At 34.1% G+C, this 18654-nt stretch overlaps 2 protein-coding genes across 18 annotated transcripts; both read right to left on the reverse strand.

Moving 5' to 3' along the window:
* Positions 1-9648: 9648 nt before the first annotated feature.
* Positions 9649-11460, reverse strand: LOC144565544 (UPF0481 protein At3g47200-like). Its single transcript, XM_078315335.1, has 4 exons — positions 11130-11460; positions 10645-11032; positions 10067-10499; positions 9649-9960 (listed from the first exon to the last, which is right to left on the reverse strand). Exons 1-4 carry the CDS (start codon positions 11354-11356, stop codon positions 9767-9769), a joined length of 1242 nt encoding a protein of 413 aa, XP_078171461.1. The 5' UTR covers positions 11357-11460; the 3' UTR covers positions 9649-9766.
* Positions 11461-13033: 1573 nt separating this feature from the next.
* Positions 13034-17837, reverse strand: LOC144555257 (uncharacterized). Of its 17 annotated transcripts, none has more exons than XR_013512020.1 (7): positions 17282-17832; positions 16773-16856; positions 16378-16442; positions 15132-15189; positions 14026-14137; positions 13472-13531; positions 13034-13362 (listed from the first exon to the last, which is right to left on the reverse strand). XR_013512020.1 is itself a non-coding variant. In XM_078303539.1 (5 exons), exons 1-4 carry the CDS (start codon positions 17396-17398, stop codon positions 13507-13509), a joined length of 312 nt encoding a protein of 103 aa, XP_078159665.1. In that variant the 5' UTR covers positions 17399-17837; the 3' UTR covers positions 13034-13362; positions 13472-13506. The 17 variants fall into 17 exon arrangements, 1 of the variants encoding a protein (XP_078159665.1); XR_013512014.1 differs by having other exon boundaries at positions 16378-16482; XR_013512008.1 differs by having other exon boundaries at positions 16282-16482; positions 17282-17831.
* Between the last annotated feature and the right edge of the window lie 817 nt (positions 17838-18654).

Consider the following 18654-nt stretch of genomic DNA (forward strand, 5'->3'; position numbering starts at 1 on the left):
TAATCATCTAGAATTTATTAGTATATTGTAAATGTTAATAATTAAATATTGATATCAGGAATGTTTTCTTTATATAGATTTTAATTAACTTTCAACAAGCATATTATATAGATACTGCGTTATTTAAAGTTTTAAATAAATGTTTGATTTTCATATTTACTCATAATTATTATATTTTTTATATATAGATTTAAAAATAAATCTCAGCAGTTATAAAGATTAGAAATTCCTTTCTAAATTATGGATAATAATTGAACCAATGTAACCAAGAGAATTTTGTAATTAATTCCACACTAAATTATATTTTGGCTAACTTTGTTATACACAATATTAAGAATTAGGATTATAGTATATGAATATAAAATAACGAGTAGTGTAGGATTTTAGAAAATGACAACAAATGAATGTAAATAGTTCTGATTAGAAGTATGTTTAATTATTAGGTGTGACTTCTAAAGATTTAGGAGACGTAAGAGACGGTCAGGAATTTATTGAAATATGATCAGGTGCGGGTTTCCTAGACTTTATAAAACTATTTTACTTTCCTATTGTCATTCAATTGTTTATTATTATCACATTAGTTGGATTTATGCATGTTGTTTTCGAACCATTCGTATGACTTGAGAAGTACACAAATGAATTGCATGAAACGATATGATTCATATGTTAACCGATGAACTTGCATGATAGGATGTGTTGAGCATGGCATGGATTGTATGATTGAATAAATATATGTGAAATGAACGGAAAATTAAAGTGAACAGGGGCCGATATGCTTGCATATCGGGATGTATACATTGGGTCTGGTATTCGACTGGACCCCTCGTTAACATGGCGTTGGTTGGACTTCCCGTCACGGGTCAACATCTAGCGTAGGGTGGACTCCCCGTCTAGTGAGACGGCCTCTCGCTGTTGGTTGGACTTCCCAGTGAGTTGGTAGCCTTCTGCTGTTGGTTGGACTTCCCAGCAGGTTGGCGGCCTTTCCAATGTTGGTTGGACTTCCCATTGGTTTGGCGAGTAAATGGTTAATTGTGAAAAGTGAAAAGAATATGAAAGTAGATATAATAATAGTAGATGCATTGCATTAGGTTACACATGTGCATTTTATTTCTTTTCTTTTTTGTGAGAAAAAGGTAAATGTTTTATAAACTCTGGGCTGGAACTAAATCCCGCACTGAGAGAAGGTTCGATCTCTCACCCGTTCCACTTGTATGTGGGTTCCAGGTAACGAAGAGGAAGGATTCGAGCAAGGACAAGAGTGAAACTAAGTGGGAAGACATAAGACTTGATAAACTGCCACATGTTGCTTAGTTTGTTTTTCGTTAATCAATAATTGATACATTGAGTCGGCATGGCAGTGTTGTGTTACTAGCCATGTCGGCCGTGATCGTTTGTTTGACTCTTTTGCTTATGAAATAAATGTGGCTTTATTTATATTTTTTTATTGATAATGTATGTGATGTGCACACGCCTTACGTAGAAATACGTGGCGGGTTGTCCCGGGGTGTGACAACTAAGTTGGTATCAGAGCCAGCACATACAATATCAATAATTTCCCGCTAAGTGAGTGCGTCTTAAGGTCTTATCTTTAGAATGCAACTAATACAATTTAAATATATAATTTCTTTGAGCCTTTAGATAATGCAGTTTAAGTTGAAATAAGAGTTAAGATTTTATTTTTAAAAACTTAAGCATAACAATTTCTTTTCGAAATTTAACTTTTATTTTCATTTAATATCCAACAATCATAATTCAAGATTTTAATGGTTATTGAAGTTTCAAATTTTCAAAATTGATATGTTTATATGTAATATTCTACTAAATTTCGGTTTAATCTTTTTATTACACGAATCATTAATTTTTTAATATTTAAGCAAAGAAACTTGACTATTTTAGATAAACTTTTGAATTAAATGTTTTTGCTATTGAAGGAAGAATTTTATAATTAAGGTATACAAATAATTAGACTTTAATGTAAGTAATATATTTAATTCTAGCAAAGATACTTTTCTCATAGAACATCAAATATAATATGAAAATAAATAATTCTCAACATATCTATTATTCGACAGAGATACTTTCTTAATTGTTCTTACACCACCCGTGAAAATAAATGCAATATCAATTTTTAGCATTAAAACAACTACGACTATAGATTTTAAATGATTAGCTTAACTTTATCTAACATAATGTCATATGACTTTTGTTAAATCATCATTTATTATTAGTCTCATTAAAATTGTTGTCAAGATTTATTTAAATGATTTTGAAATAATTAATATGGTAATTTTACCAGAGTGGCGCAGCGGAAGCATAGTGAAAATATTTATAATCTTATATTTAAATTTTGCGGACAAAATTCTTTTGAAGGGGGGAAGAATATAACATTTTGTCATGTTGATATCATTTTGATAAACATAAGAACGAATAATATTCATACTTTACATATATAAAAAAAATCATAAAATACAAATCATATGGAATATATAAATAAATTATAACTCGATCACATATTTTCAGAAATTATATGTGCAACGCTAATTGTGATTAAATTATTGATTCATACAACAGATCCTTTAACAATGTCCAAGGAGATAGTTTATTAAATATTAATTTAACCCATGTATTAACGATTCTTATACACAATTTCTATGTTATTAATTTTATAGAAAGTTGACTTCAGGACCTACAACTTATAAACTTTTGATGTTTTCCAAAATACGAACGTATAAGCTCTACATATATGTAGGTGTAAATAAGCTAACCGAAAATACAATGATACATGTTCTATAGATAATTAACGTGTATCAAACTCATATTCTTAAGCATGCATATATGGAGTTAACATATATATTAGAAACAAACATGCATTCCATATTAAACCACGTCTTTCTGATACAATATGAGATATCATCCTATCAGCAATAATCTTTGAAGTTGCATCTAATCAATATAAATTATACACTAACAATATATGTTGCTCTTGCATAATACATTTTCTTTTATATGTGTGTATATATATATATACCAGTGTACATTATTTCAATTATGAATGAATATACAAAGAAATATTATTTTCCTTCTATAAAATGGTCATTTGATATATGTACAGATATACGGAGGCTCCTTCTAAAATGTTAAGATTTTCATTATTAATGGAGAATAGAGTCATAACACAAATCTCTCCTTGATTTCTATCAACTTTTATAAATTTCTCTAATTGAACTTGACCAATTACACAGCTAGCTAGATGCATGAGTAAAATTTCTTATAAATAACTATACACGATGCAGCTCATTATATAACCCTAGTGTCTCTATCTCTATTGAGAATAACATCCTTTTTGAAGGAGAGAAAAATGCAACACCTCATCAATTAGTTAGATTTTTAATGTATAAAGGTAATTACAATTTAGTGTTTTAATTTTGAGGACAAAAATTCTTTTTTTTTTAGAGGAGAAGGACGTAACGTTCCGTCACATCAACTTTTTAGTGTTATATTTGAATTTTGCGGACAAAATTATTTTTAAGGGGGGAAGGATGTAACGTCCCGTCACGTCAACGTTTTAGTTATTAACATAAATCATTACGAGAGAACGTAAAGATTACTATAATATATATATGTAATACTTCATCATGACTAAGTACATTTTAGAGGGTAAAGAAAGTTTAAGCACTTTGTAAAAGAAGTGTCCAAATGAGAAACCAATCTAATATACACACACCTTGAGTTAGGATTGCACACATAGTTATCTATATAGAAAATATCATAATAAATCTTGTAGAAAAATACAAACATTTCTAAAATAAATGTTTTCTTACCTGACCGCAACAATTAGGACATAAATACTAATCAAACCTGTAATTAAAACCTAGATTTGAACTATCCTATTTTTGATAACCTTCTAAATTTAGCTTCAGCTGAATTTTTCAGACAGATAGTTGTTAGTATTCTAATCACAGCTCACTCATATTAATTCAGAATTAAATGAAATTTAGTACCTGGAACATTAACTTCAGTATCTACAACTTTTGTTTAGAAACCTACCCTAAATTCCTAACGTATAATTCTCCATAAAATTCTAAAATCAGTAAACAGTGTTGTTCGGAAATTGCAGACCTATGTCGACTAATTTAACAATTCCTCCTCACTGAAAATTCCGATTAAGATGAAACCAGATGAATTAGAACCATAACAGAAAAACATACAACTCTTATGTTTTAACTTTCTCCAAATTCCGAACTTATAATTCCAGTTATTTCAATCTTTGAGGACAAACATTAAAACAAAATTCTGTCATGGGCTCAAATCCGAATTTACAATATGTTAGTCCACTAAATTCAAGTCCAAAATTCACAATTTCTCTTCTAAACCTAACCCTACCTTATATAAAGCCTCCCTCTCCACAGCCACCCCCCCCCCCCCCCCCCTCCTCTTTTTCCTTGCCCTAGCCGCCACTCCCTCTTTCTCTCTTTCGGCCGCTAGGCCACCGCAATCACTCGCGCCCTCCTCAACCTCTAGGCCGCCACCTCCTCGGCCATCACCGCAGCCCCCCCTTCCCCAAACCGAGACCCTTTCTCCTCTACTCTCAAGCCGTCACAGCAGCCTCCACCTCAGATACGAGCCCCACCCTCTCCTAGACCCGAAAACTCAAAGATCCGAATCCCCTGCTGGATCCAAAACGACCAGCCAGCTTCCGCATAAAACTGCCATCTGTACGTTCCGAATATGAATGAGACTTCCACACAAGAATGGTAGTGCTCGAAGATACGGACAACTGAGCGCTAGATTCACCTCAATTCGAGTTTCCACCACCGAGATATGGCCAAAACAGTGACTGTTGTCCGTACTCAAAACAGAAAATCTGGAAGTTCTTTTTATTAGTAAGTATTCTCTCTAGATATATTATAATCTGAAACTTTAATATATTATTAAGTATTTCTTCATGTAGACAATTAATCATCTAGAATTTATTAGTATATTGTAAATGTTAATAATTAAATATTGATATCAGGAATGTTTTCTTTATATAGATTTTAATTAACTTTCAACAAGCATATTATATAGATACTGCGTTATTTAAAGTTTTAAATAAATGTTTGATTTTCATATTTACTCATAATTATTATATTTTTTATATATAGATTTAAAAATAAATCTCAGCAGTTATAAAGATTAGAAATTCCTTTCTAAATTATGGATAATAATTGAACCAATGTAACCAAGAGAATTTTGTAATTAATTCCACACTAAATTATATTTTGGCTAACTTTGTTATACACAATATTAAGAATTAGGATTATAGTATATGAATATAAAATAACGAGTAGTGTAGGATTTTAGAAAATGACAACAAATGAATGTAAATAGTTCTGATTAGAAGTATGTTTAATTATTAGGTGTGACTTCTAAAGATTTAGGAGACGTAAGAGACGGTCAGGAATTTATTGAAATATGATCAGGTGCGGGTTTCCTAGACTTTATAAAACTATTTTACTTTCCTATTGTCATTCAATTGTTTATTATTATCACATTAGTTGGATTTATGCATGTTGTTTTCGAACCATTCGTATGACTTGAGAAGTACACAAATGAATTGCATGAAACGATATGATTCATATGTTAACCGATGAACTTGCATGATAGGATGTGTTGAGCATGGCATGGATTGTATGATTGAATGAATATATGTGAAATGAACGGAAAATTAAAGTGAACAGGGGCCGATATGCTTGCATATCGGGATGTATACATTGGGTCTGGTATTCGACTGGACCCCTCGTTAACGTGGCGTTGGTTGGACTTCCCGTCACGGGTCAACATCTAGCGTAGGGTGGACTCCCCGTCTAGTGAGACGGCCTCTCGCTGTTGGTTGGACTTCCCAGTGAGTTGGTAGCCTTCTGCTGTTGGTTGGACTTCCCAGCAGGTTGGCGGCCTTTCCAATGTTGGTTGGACTTCCCATTGGTTTGGCGAGTAAATGGTTAATTGTGAAAAGTGAAAAGAATATGAAAGTAGATATAATAATAGTAGATGCATTGCATTAGGTTACACATGTGCATTTTATTTCTTTTCTTTTTTGTGAGAAAAAGGTAAATGTTTTATAAACTCTGGGCTGGAACTAAATCCCGCACTGAGAGAAGGTTCGATCTCTCACCCGTTCCACTTGTATGTGGGTTCCAGGTAACGAAGAGGAAGGATTCGAGCAAGGACAAGAGTGAAACTAAGTGGGAAGACATAAGACTTGATAAACTGCCACATGTTGCTTAGTTTGTTTTTCGTTAATCAATAATTGATACATTGAGTCGGCATGGCAGTGTTGTGTTACTAGCCATGTCGGCCGTGATCGTTTGTTTGACTCTTTTGCTTATGAAATAAATGTGGCTTTATTTATATTTTTTTATTGATAATGTATGTGATGTGCACACGCCTTACGTAGAAATACGTGGCGGGTTGTCCCGGGGTGTGACAGAACACCTCAACAAAACGGCATTGCCGAATGAAAAAACAGACATCTTCTTGAAATGACCCGATCACTGCTACTTGAAAATAAAGTATCTCCTATGTTTTGGGATAATGCCCTTTCATTTACTGTATACCTCTCAAATCGTACACCTACAAGTGCAAATGATTATAAAACCCCCATCCAAGTCCTATCATCTCATGTGACCATACCATATGTCTTAAATTTGCCTCCAAAATATTTGGGTGTGTTGCTTATATCCATATACAAAAACCATTTCGCACAAAGTTAGAACCTAGGGCTGAAAAATGTGTTTTTCTGGGAATTGGAGCAAATCAGAAAGGTTATAAATGCTATAATCCATGTACTAGAAAATTCTATATTACCATGGATGTTACTTTTTTAGAAAATGAGTAATTTTTTAACAAAATCCAAGTTCCAATTCAGGAGGGCAACAGTCATGATGAATCGGACTTTGATCTAACTTTTTTATCCAATCCACTAGTAGCTGATTTAGGTCCAGGCCCAGCAGCTGATTCGGGTCCAGGCCCAGCAAATGATTCGGGTCCAGCAGCAGCTGTTTTGGATCCAGCAGCAGTGGATTCGGGTATAGGCCCAGCAGTGGATTCGGGTCCAGCAGCAGCTAATTCGGGTACAGATCTAGCAAATAACTCGGGTCCAGCAGTAGTTGACTCAGGTTCAAAAAATGATGAAGGTTCTGAGCAACAAAATCCAACAGAAACAGGTCAGTTGGGTCATTCACCAAATGGAATTAAGTCATGGATAGATCTTATTGAGACAATACCACGAGAAGATAACAACGAGGTATGTTCTTTTGAAACCCAGCCTAGATATCCTATACGTGTTAATCGTAGTAAACCACCAAAAAGATACATCCCGGAAGATGGGACGAGTAAAGAAATAACATATCCAATTGCAAACTACATCTCAACCGAAAAATTGCCACAACCATTAAAGAATTTTGCAGACCAACATCTTCTATCGCCATACCCGAAAAAGTTGAGGATGCCCTTAAAAGTAAAGAATGGACTAGAGCAATGACTATAGAAATGGAAACCCTAGAAAAAAAATTGTACATGGAAAATAGTTGATTTACCACCAGGAAAAATAACAGTTGGTTGTAAATGGGTGTATACAATCAAGTACAATGCCAAGGAAAAAATTGAAAGATATAAAGCTATGCTAGTGGCAAAAGGGTATACACAAACCTATGGGGTTGACTTCCATGAAACCTTTTCTCTGGTTGCAAAATTAAATTCGGTTCGAGTTTTATTGTCCCTTGCAGCTAACTTTGACTGGTCATTACATCAATTTGATGTCAAAAATGCATTTCTTCATGAAGACTTGGAAGAAGAAATTTACATGGAGCTGCCTCCTGGTTACAACCATATTGGATAGGAAAACAAAGTGTGTAAATTAGAAAAGGCATTCTATGGCTTGAAACAGTCACCAAGAGCATGGTTCGGGAGGTTCTGCAAGGCTATGAAAAACTATGGGTACAATCAAGGAGATTCTGATCACACCATGTTCTTTAAAATGACTAAAGGTAAAATTGCAATTCTCATTATCTATGTAGATGATATGATTATAACAGGCGATGACAAAGTTGAAATTGAGAAGCTTCAAATGAAGCTCTCAAAAGAATTTGAAATGAAAAATTTGGGAGGTCTAAAATACTTTCTAGGGATTGAAGTATCACGATCAAAAAATGGTATATTTCTCTCTCAAAGAAAATACGTTCTTAATCTCTTGGCCGAAACTGGAATGTTAGATTGTAAACCGGTTAGTACCCCAATGGAACAAAATGTGAAGTTTGAGATTTGTCCTGACCAATGTCCTACGAACAAAGAAAAATACCAAAGGTTAGTTGGAAAATTAATATATCTGTCACATACTAGACCTGACATAGCTTATGCAGTGGGAGTAGTAAGTCAATTCATGCATAATCCAAGTGAAGATCACATGGGAGCTGTCACACGTATCTTATGATATCTGAAGGGGACACCCGGCAAAGGAATTAAATTTGAGAAGAATGGACATACAAAGATTGAAGGATATACAGATACAGATTGGGCAAGAAATATCATGGATAGGAAATCAACATCGGGTTACTTTACTTTTGTTGGAAAAAACTTGGTAATATGGAGAAGTAAGAAACAAAATGCGGTCGCCTTATCTAGTGCTGAAGCTGAATTTAGAGGCATGGTGAAAGGGATTTGCGAACTATTATGGCTACGAAAAATGATCAATGAATTAGAATTGGGAATGGAAATGAGATGAAGTTGTATTGTGACAATAAGGCTGCAATTGACATTTCACATAATCCAGTGCAACATGACAAGACAAAACATATAGAGGTAGACAGACACTTTATTAAAGAAAAACTTGATTCTCACATTATTTCTCTTCCCTTTGTTAGATCAACAGAACAGGTGACCGATGTTTTAACCAAGACGATAGTGACTAAACCATTTGAAGAAATGCTGGAGAAGATCGAAATGGTAGACATTTACGTACCCTCGTGAGGGGGGGGTATTAAGATTACACTCGGTTCCAGCATAACTTGGGGATCAAGCCGAATCCTCTATAATATCTATATCTACTCAAAAGAATGAAAGAAGAAATTAAAGGATATCAATCATATCTAGTGAAATAGGCAATAAATAGTATTTGATTATTGAGTGAGTCTATGGTACTATGCATATTACGATTTGTTACCGTGCTACGGCTCTATATTCGAGTTTTCAAATCCTAACGGTCGATCCGAACCGTTCATCTTGTTCTCCATATTAATATGTGTTTGGAGACCAAATTTTACATTTTTTGAAATATTTTTACTATTTTTTTAGATTTATTGAAAATCACTGTTTTTGGATGGTCCAGAATTTTCAAATCAAGTGATTTTCTAAATATCTAAAAAAATAGTAAATTTTTTTCAAAAAATGTAAAATTTGGTCTCCAAACACATATTAATATGGAGAACAAAATGAACGGTTCGGATCAATCGTTAGAATTTGAAAACTCGAATATAGAGCCGTAGCACGGTAACAACCCGTGATATGCATAGTACCATAGACTCACTCTTGATTATTTGTCATTAATTCTAAAGATTAGTTTCCATGTTTAGTATGATATACAAAATATTTCTGAATTGATACATAGGCATATAAGAGCTGTGTAATTCAATCAAAAAAGAAAATAAATAAATAAAATAAGGGAGGGAAGGGAGATTCATGGGAGTCTTGTGTTCTTGAGTTGTTTTATTATTATTTTTTGACAGTTCTATTATTTTTGACAGCTTCTAAAATAGGTGTGGAGCAGGTTGGCCCGCCACTTGTTCCACGGCTTCTGACAGTAGACGTTCACCATACATTGCACCTTGTCGAGGTTGTTTTCCGGATCCAACACTACATCCTTTGATAGGCTATTAAAAAGCTTCGCAACAGCCTTTTTGCTCCCCAAAACATTCTGAATTATTCCTATATTTATAATAATGTTACTGTTTGATTAATTATTAGTCCAAAACTAATTTTGCATTTAATTGATTATAATTCATTATAATTCATTATGGCGAGCTGAGTGTACCTTTAGTGGTGAGTAGTCTGACATCTTTTGCAGAGTCGATGATGTTGTCCATGAAAAAAACATACGATGTGACCTCATTCCCGGCCCCAACATGAAGACGCTCAAAGGCCATGAGATTGAGAAACATGTACTCGGTAGTGTCGTCAACAATGATTACCGGCAGGCTGAGGACACCGTGCTTGAAATGAATGTCGTGCAGGCTAGTTGTGCAGCTCTGCTTGAAACGGATGCCAGCCTCGTACAACTCCATGGCCGATCGAATTATCTCGCTTGAGTTTGGATCGGGTTTGTAGTCAGGCAGAGATTCCTGTGGGCCATGGAGAAGGCTTTTTCGGTATAGGTCGAGTGGGTGTAGGCTCAGGACCCCAAAGTGGCCGGTTCTTAAATTTGGAGCAAGAAATTTCAAGACTAACATGTTTATATTCTCGGCAGTCTGCATGGTGAAATAAATAGAAAAAAAAATAACTTGTATAGACAATTGAAGATGTATAGACTTATAGAAGTTGCATTTTTGCATGTGCCAGCTAATTTAATTATGCTTAAAATAACATGAATTGCTGAATTTGATGTACCAGTACCTTTTTAGACACTCCAGCTGTGGCGATTAGTCTTTCAAGCACTAGCAAAGGCAATTGGTTTTCTATCATGAGCATATCCCTTTTAATATACGGCACGGTGTATAGCATCCCGTGTGCACTAAATATCGGATCATTGTGTACATAGTCGTCAGCGGAGCTCCTGTATTCAGTCTTTTCAAAATTGAAGGGGATGTTAGTCGATTTACACATGACCTCAAGCATGAAGCAACCATCGACTATCATGAGCTGCACGAACCCGTCTCTGTCCTTGATCCACCGTTCGTCCAGGTTCTGGTACGACTCCTGCAACTGCACCGCTACTTCTTCTACTGCATCTACAAAGCACTCCAGCGGCTGCTTGGTACGCTTGAGGAAGTAAAGCAAGGCCCTACAAAAAATAATTACACAGTATTAGCCGATAACCTTAATCGTATCATGTTTTTAATCAGTCATATATTATAATAAATACAATTATATATATGTACCTGTGTTTATGTTCCTCCATGGGCATTAATTGGGGCTCACCATGGTGGAACGGGCCGAAGGACACCAGTTGTGGCTTGTATGCCTTGCTATTCAATTCCTTGATGCAAGCAGGTACACGGTATATCGAATGCTTGCTCCATTTGTGGAGCTCCGCCACTGGGCTTATGCTATTGAGACTGTTACTGACCTCCTTGACCCAACTCTTCTCCCTCGACGAATTCAACATGATTAGTAATCAATAAGTTATCAAGCTAGGACGCCTAGCTATCTGTGTATGTGTGTTTATGTATATATATAAAAAGCTAGCAAAAAGAAGATGCAGGACTTGAAGGCATCTAAGCTTGCTTCTGGTCTCCATTAATCCATGCATGGCTTTACAACCATTGATAAATAAGATAATTGATAAAGGGCCCATTTTAGAAAAGTAAATTGAGATGGGAAGTATTCATAATATTCAGAGAATTGAGTGGAAGGTTGGGAAGGCATTGCTTTTCTTTTCTTGTGTTCTCTTCTCAAATAAAATAAAAAATTCCTCAGAGTTTATACTTCATATCATTTTTTTAAAAATTTTGCAAACAGTGAAAAGTCCCATACTGGCACAGAAAAAAAATAAGTGAGAGTTTATACTTTATACCATACCCAATTTGGTAAAATCTAGAGTAAGTGCCACTATTCAGTCTATTCTTACACCCATCGTAATGCTTGGATCAATAAATGAACTGGCAGCAAATGACTAATTATCCCTGATATCTCCTTCTCTCCTTTGTAGAGCATTAGCAACTACAATTATTTTTATTATTAGTTCTTGACCATTGTTCCAGTAGTTATTCTTCATCATATGACTCCACTTATTCTGGTCAATTTTCTAAATTATTGCAGCAGTTTAATTAATTCTTTAGAATGAACTCAAATAGTAAGTCAGAAGCATTCTGTGCGCTTTATATAATAGGATGATCCCATGGTTAATTTGACTTTGGCTGGTAACTAAGATTGATCCTTGTTATGGATATATATCTCTATTTTTAGATTTGAAACTGTCAATCCAAACCGTCAAATATAATCTTCATATCAAAATGTACTTATAGAGCAAGTTTTATATCATTTAGAATTTTTTACTGTTTTTTTTAGATAAGTAGAAAATTACTACTATTAGATAGTTCAAAATTTTCAAATCAAGTGATTTTCTACCTATCTAAAAAATTAGTAAACGAATTTTACAAAAATATTAAATTTTATCTGCAAATATATTTTCATATGAAGATCATGTTTAACGATTTAGATAGACTATTTAAAGTTTAGAAACGGAAATATGAGTTCATAGCGGAAATCGTTATATAATATGCATGTTATCATAGCTTCACTCAAAAGATAATTAAGCTTCTTACAAGAAAAAGATGAAAAAAATTCAGCTCGTGGTGTAAGGCGACTCACAATATCAAATCAACAAAAATCTTTGATCTATGAACGAGCTTGTGATTTGCCCGGGTGGTTTTGGCACAAAACGGGTTCAAACTTGTCCAGCTGTGATCGGCTCTTTAATGGTTCAAAATTTGACTAATTAATAGGCTCGTTAAAATTAAGCCTAGTGCTTGACCCCAAACTTGGGCTGCACAGTATATCTTGCTACTAATTTCCAATTATCTGGGCCTTAACTGGGCCCAGAGAACATCAATTACACTACAACAGAGAAGTTGGGCTAAGATATTCTTTGAATAACTACTAGCGAAGGCCGAGAAAGAAATATTTAATGAAATGATACTTTGAGTATGGATCTGCAACAGAACTATATATAACTAGATAGGAGCCTCGCTTTGCTTCGGCAGTGACATGTCGTAAACAGTGTGGTACATGAGCATAACTAAAATGGTATAGCAAGTGAAATGATGATATGTGTAACAAAAACTATACATAAAGTTGGAAGTATCAATTCACATTCGCAAAGATATTATGAAATTGTTACAAAAGATAAGTTAATATTGTACAACACATTTTTGCCTATTCGATTAATACAACACTTAGCAGCATCTACTAAGCTTTCAATAAAAAAATATATATTTTTGCCTAATTGCAAGGGTGGTGTGGTGTACTATGTTAGAGAAAAGGAAAGATGCCACATATGATAGCACATTATCCTATTTGGCCATAAAAAAATCTTACGTTACCATGAAAAATAAGGTGAAGTTGTTTCTTCATCTTCCCCCCATATTCATCATTTTCAGCTGCGAACTCTATCTTACAAAATAAAAAATAATAATAACAAATTAAAAAATCAATATTCTTTCACAGTACATTACTTTCAATTGTTCAGATTTAAATAACAATAAATAAAAATAACTTATACCATATCAATAACTCTTTATACAACTTTCGCACATCTCACGTTAGCCTTCTTGGCAAGTGCCTAAACAATCATGATAAAATTCTTATATGACAACTATAACAATTATATTAGAATTAAATCAAAGTATTCCAATACCTAGACATATAAAATATAAAATTTAAGTATAAAATTTTTTGCCAAAATATTGTTATTTGCCCAACAAATTATAAAATTTAAGTAAAATATGGCAACTCTAAAATAAGACATTTGAACAACCCATAAAATTCAGAAAAAAAAAAGATTCAAAACAATTTCATGGGTATAAAATATCACATGCTTATGTCATCTTGATCTGATTGCGGAGTCGAATCTACCAGAATCACCCAGACCAACAACATATTGTTCCCATTCTACACAACCTATATATGTCTAGGTATAGAAGTTGCATCTCAACCCACAACATTGCTGCATATTCTCTTCATGTCTTGTTTCTTTAATTTGTCTCTCTTTTTCACTCATGACTTAGATCAATGTCAAGTAAAATTCACAGAGAGAGGGAGAGAGAGAGAGAGAACCTTGAGAATGGGGCGGTAGCACAGTTGGTTTGGAGAAAGTGCGAAGGGGCTGGTAGATACACCAAGGTTGAGAGTTCGAGCCCTCTCACAACTTTGCACAACTTTGCAGCCTCTGTGAAGCATTTAAAAAAAATCAGCAAAGGCGGACAAAATAAATGATACAACAAAATTGGACCACATAATTTGACTACATTTGATGTTTGCATAATCATTAATCAATAAAACTGAACATGTATATACTGATACAAGTTCTTCTAGATTTCTTTCATCACGAACAACCTCTTTGTAGAACAAAGTTAGTTGTTTTTTTAGTAACTTTAATGAACAATTAATTAGAGAATAACAAAAGTGGACACCAATTTACACAGATTGCATGACCAAGCAATCAACATCAGTAATCTAAAAAAGCATTGCTTAACCCTATAGGGAGCATTTATACCTCAATTATTTGGGTTGTGAATAATCCATAGCAGAAACAAAGACACAATAAGACCCCCAGTGAATTCAATCTCACATAATAAATGCTTGATTTGCCTAGCTAAGTCTCGGAGTCACAGTTCTTCATATGAACTTATATTTCACACATATAATTTTTGACAGGTGATTGAAAATACCTGTAAATTGTAGGCTCCATTTTTGGAGGTTATTCTTTGATTGTTTCAATAAAACTATGAAATTCAACATGTCTATACTTTATCTTGTAAAGGTGAACTTTAAAACCACATATACATGTACTATTTAGTTATAAGAAACAACATAAATCAGATGTCATGACCTAAAACATTATAATGTATAGGTTGTGCAAGGAAAATCCTGATCTGCAACACTCTCACAGATGGATAGTGTAAGAACGACCAAATTGAGAAGGCAATGTATTTCCTATATGCAACTTCCAAAGATTAATACTCAGATAAGAAAATTTAGTTATTCAAAACCAAGACGAATCACAAAATTTCTTATGTGACAGAGTCAAAGGTTATAATGAGTGACCAAGACCAATCAGCCTTTGATTGACATGACCAAAGTGCTACCAGGTCAAATTTAATGCAATTACAAAAGAATAATTATACAATTGTCGTTTATAAGACTCGTATACAAATACTGACCTTCATTAAGTTTTTGCATGGCAGGGAGAAGTGCCTTTTTACCCTTATGCTGGACAAACTGCAATCAGTTGTGAAGGAAACACAGTTAGAAAGACCAAATTTAACTAAACTAAAAAAAAACCTAATATAAAAATCATTAAGAAACATCCTCATAGTGAAAAAAAATAAGTGAAAACTAATTTTCTTGACAAAGAAATGACCCAATCTGAACTGTAAGCATTATACTAAGTCACATTAAGGCTATTCGACAGTCCTCTTAAGGACAAGGAAGATTTTTAAATTTAATCCTCTCTAAAAAGCCATGTTTGGAAAGTACAAAAGATTAAGCATATAGGATAAAATGAATAAAAAGTCTATTACAATATTAGAGAACTGAAAGACTATATTGCCCCTCAAGTGAATATCACATAATATGATTGTTGAAGACAAATAGTTGTCTTTTGCCGTGCATTCTTAATCCATGTATATAAAACTAATAATTAATCAAAGAAAAGAGAAAATGAACTAAATCTAAAAAAATATGTTGAAATAGACAGTTGTCAATTTGAAAAAAAAAAATCATTTGAAGAACAATTCAATTAAAATGATTTTTCTTCTACATACTGATTTGGTGGTGCTGTCAGTGTCTCCTTGACAAAATTAGACATAAAACAATAAAAAAAGACATTAACAAAAAAAAATTAAACATTAAAATATACATGACCTAATTGCTTACTTAAAATATATTCATACAACCCAACTCAAATTGAAACTTAAAAAAAAATGCATGACCTAATTGCCCAATCCATTCATAAAGGAAAATTTCAAAGATGAGGGAATGATCGGTAAGTATCATAAAAATAAACTAATTGCACCTATACTGGGAAAAAAGACATCTATAATTACTGGGAAATAATTGCTATCTATGTTGGCTATCTACTAAAGAAGGACTTTAAAATGCTAGATTCAAGGTACTGATACTGGTACAGTTGCTGTACCAGTGGCTGTCAGAAATTGGTACTGGTACAGTGATTGTACCAGTAATTGATAGAGACGGCTATAGTAGTACTTCCTTAATTTGTTTAACCATCACAACTGGTGCTTTCTTGAAAAACCAGATTGGTAGCCTCTCTTTCTGTCAAAAAATATTTTCTAATTGTTTTCCTCCTACACTGAAAATGCAGATCAGATGCACCTCAAATTATTTATCTTCTGGAAAAACTGTTGTAATTGTTGACGAGTGCCCTGGATGCTATGACGACCCAACCTTTTTTTTTATATGAGTGGGACATCATTTGGTGCGTTGGGAAGATCCTTCAATGCTGATCAGTTCTGCAATCTCGGCAAAATCAAGGTTGAATATAGAAGGTACCTAAGAGCAATATACTTCATAATAAGATAATACATATTATATGGATGGATTGATTTTTTATTGTTCATATATATATGATATTGACATGAAATATCCAGTGCCATTAGTATATATCTGTTAAACATGGACATCGATCACTGTTTAATAGTGCTTGTCATTAAGCCATTTGATTCTTAAAATCAATAACCTCGCTTCAATAAAACTGAAGGACATTAATATCGTGATTTTAATTTTAAAATTGATTTGATAATGTTATGCGAAGTAACTGTCTTATGCCTTACATATTTTACCTGTTCCATTTCTCGCACCAGTTCTTCTACTCGAGTCATGCTCCCACACTGGCTGCATCATATGCCTCAACTCAGTAGCTTGTTCTAACCCAAAAAGAATAATTAGCTATATTAGACACTTATATGTATTCCTTCACCAACTAATTGCATGCTCCAAAATTTAGATCGTGACACTTACTGGGCTGGAAATTAAATGACACAGACACCTTTTTGCAATATTTAGTGTTACCGCAAAGATAAAATTTACAAAATTAAAACAAAACAAAAGTAAAATGAGTAAATGAAAGAGAAACCAATTGTCAACTAACTCCAGTACTCAAAGGAGACGAAACTTGCAAAAATCCTCAAGTTAATTCCATCCATTTCAAAAGAAAAACCCTTTCGTTCATTGCAAAAATACTGAAATGGATTACTAAAACTTTCTAGTTCCATCATTCCAAATGGAAAACCCTTTCGTTCAATTTAATTAAGGCATGAACGATTTAAAAGAAAAAAGAAACAATACTAACCTCAGTAGGGGAGAGATTATTTCGGTAGAAAACATCGGTCGGCTCCTGCATGAGCATCCCGGTAATCTGGTTTTTGACATAGCCGTGCTTTCCCTTGCATACTTTTCCATCCCTCATAATGTTAAAATCCTATGTAAGAAGAGAGAAATCATCAAACACTTTAGAAAGAAAACATAAATCAAACATTTTTCTTCAATTTCTGACACATTGGGAACTTTCAAATTGAGCTCCCTCCTTTTGAGTTTTGGAAATTGGATTGAGCGAGGCTATGAGATGAAGCTGTGTGGGGAGTAGAGGCGAAGAGGTGAAGTTGGGTGTTAGGGAGGTGAGGGGATGGTTTAGGGTTTAGGGGAGGAGAAGGTATGCACACGTGGAAGGAGGCGAAGTTGGGTGTTAGGGAGGTGAGGAGAAAGAAGAAGGGAGGACAAGGCGTCGGAGAGAGGAGAAGAAGAAGGGAAGCGGTTGATAGGACGGAGAAGGAGACGATCAGCAGAAACAAAGAGGATAAAGGACAATCAAAGGAGCCAACAGCTGTCGACTCTACAAAGAGAGCAAAGAGACACGTTGCGAGGAATGATGAGGCGTACGTGGTAGAATTTCTACCGTGAGATAAAAATCAGATGGAGCAGACAATAGGTGTTACTGTAGATGAACAGTAACCGGAACATCCAAAATTATATCTATAGATAGATATGTGTTGGTACCAGTCGGTACCTAGCTATCCACAAAACCAAGCCAAGAGATGAAGAGATGATTGCATTCCGTAGCATAGACCGCGATAAAAATTTAAATTAAAGATACTCGATTATAAACATGTTCTTTACATTTTTTAAAATTAACGGAGTAATAGTAAGAATTTACTTAACGAGCAATGTATGAGACAGAAATGCAAGTCAGAGAGCTATATATGAAAGAGAAAGAGAGGGACAACGAGTGCAGGACAAAATTAGAATGTCAAGGGCTTAGTCAGTGTTTTTGTCTGAGATAGGCAAAAAAAAAATGACTGATACAATTAGCAGGCTGCGAAGTGTTGTGAATTAACTAATTCATTTGTGAGTATCTAGGGATAGGTAAAATTTTCTTGAAGAATAAATAACAACATGATTATACATAGATTTATACTTTAATTTTTAATATCCAAAAAATAGACAGTTATCTTTCCGTGGTTCAATATGGCTCCGCCACTGATGTCAATTGCAAAAGGGCATATATACATTAAACGGTCCAATTAAGCTGATGGAGTCATATACCTGATCTAATCTGAATTCTAGCCTCACTGTGTCTGATAAATATTTCCATGTCTTGATCAAAAGAAAGAACGAGTTTTGATGCGTACTCATAGGCCCTGTAAAAACGGGGAGCATATCCTCTAC

Source organism: Carex rostrata, chromosome 1 (genome assembly GCF_964058835.1).
Source record: "Carex rostrata chromosome 1, lpCarRost1.2, whole genome shotgun sequence".
In the NCBI taxonomy this organism is placed as follows: Eukaryota; Viridiplantae; Streptophyta; class Magnoliopsida; order Poales; family Cyperaceae; genus Carex; species Carex rostrata.

What these genes read in the sequence shown, in the direction of transcription:
- LOC144565544 (XM_078315335.1), bottom strand. Translation starts at nt 11,356, where the DNA reads ATGTTGAATTCGTCGAGGGAGAAGAGTTGGGTCAAGGAGGTCAGTAAC. An exon ending in ATGGAGGAACATAAACACAG is followed by an intron (nt 11,033 to 11,129) that starts GTACATATATAT and finishes TATTTTTTGTAG; the next exon opens with GGCCTTGCTTTACTTCCTCA. An exon ending in CAGACTACTCACCACTAAAG is followed by an intron (nt 9,961 to 10,066) that starts GTACACTCAGCT and finishes TTATAAATATAG; the next exon opens with GAATAATTCAGAATGTTTTG.
- LOC144555257 (XM_078303539.1), bottom strand. Translation starts at nt 17,398, where the DNA reads ATGAGGGATGGAAAAGTATGCAAGGGAAAGCACGGCTATGTCAAAAAC. An exon ending in ATAATCTCTCCCCTACTGAG is followed by an intron (nt 15,190 to 17,281) that starts GTTAGTATTGTT and finishes AACTGATTGCAG; the next exon opens with TTTGTCCAGCATAAGGGTAA. An exon ending in CATGCAAAAACTTAATGAAG is followed by an intron (nt 14,138 to 15,131) that starts GTCAGTATTTGT and finishes AATGCTTCACAG; the next exon opens with AGGCTGCAAAGTTGTGCAAA.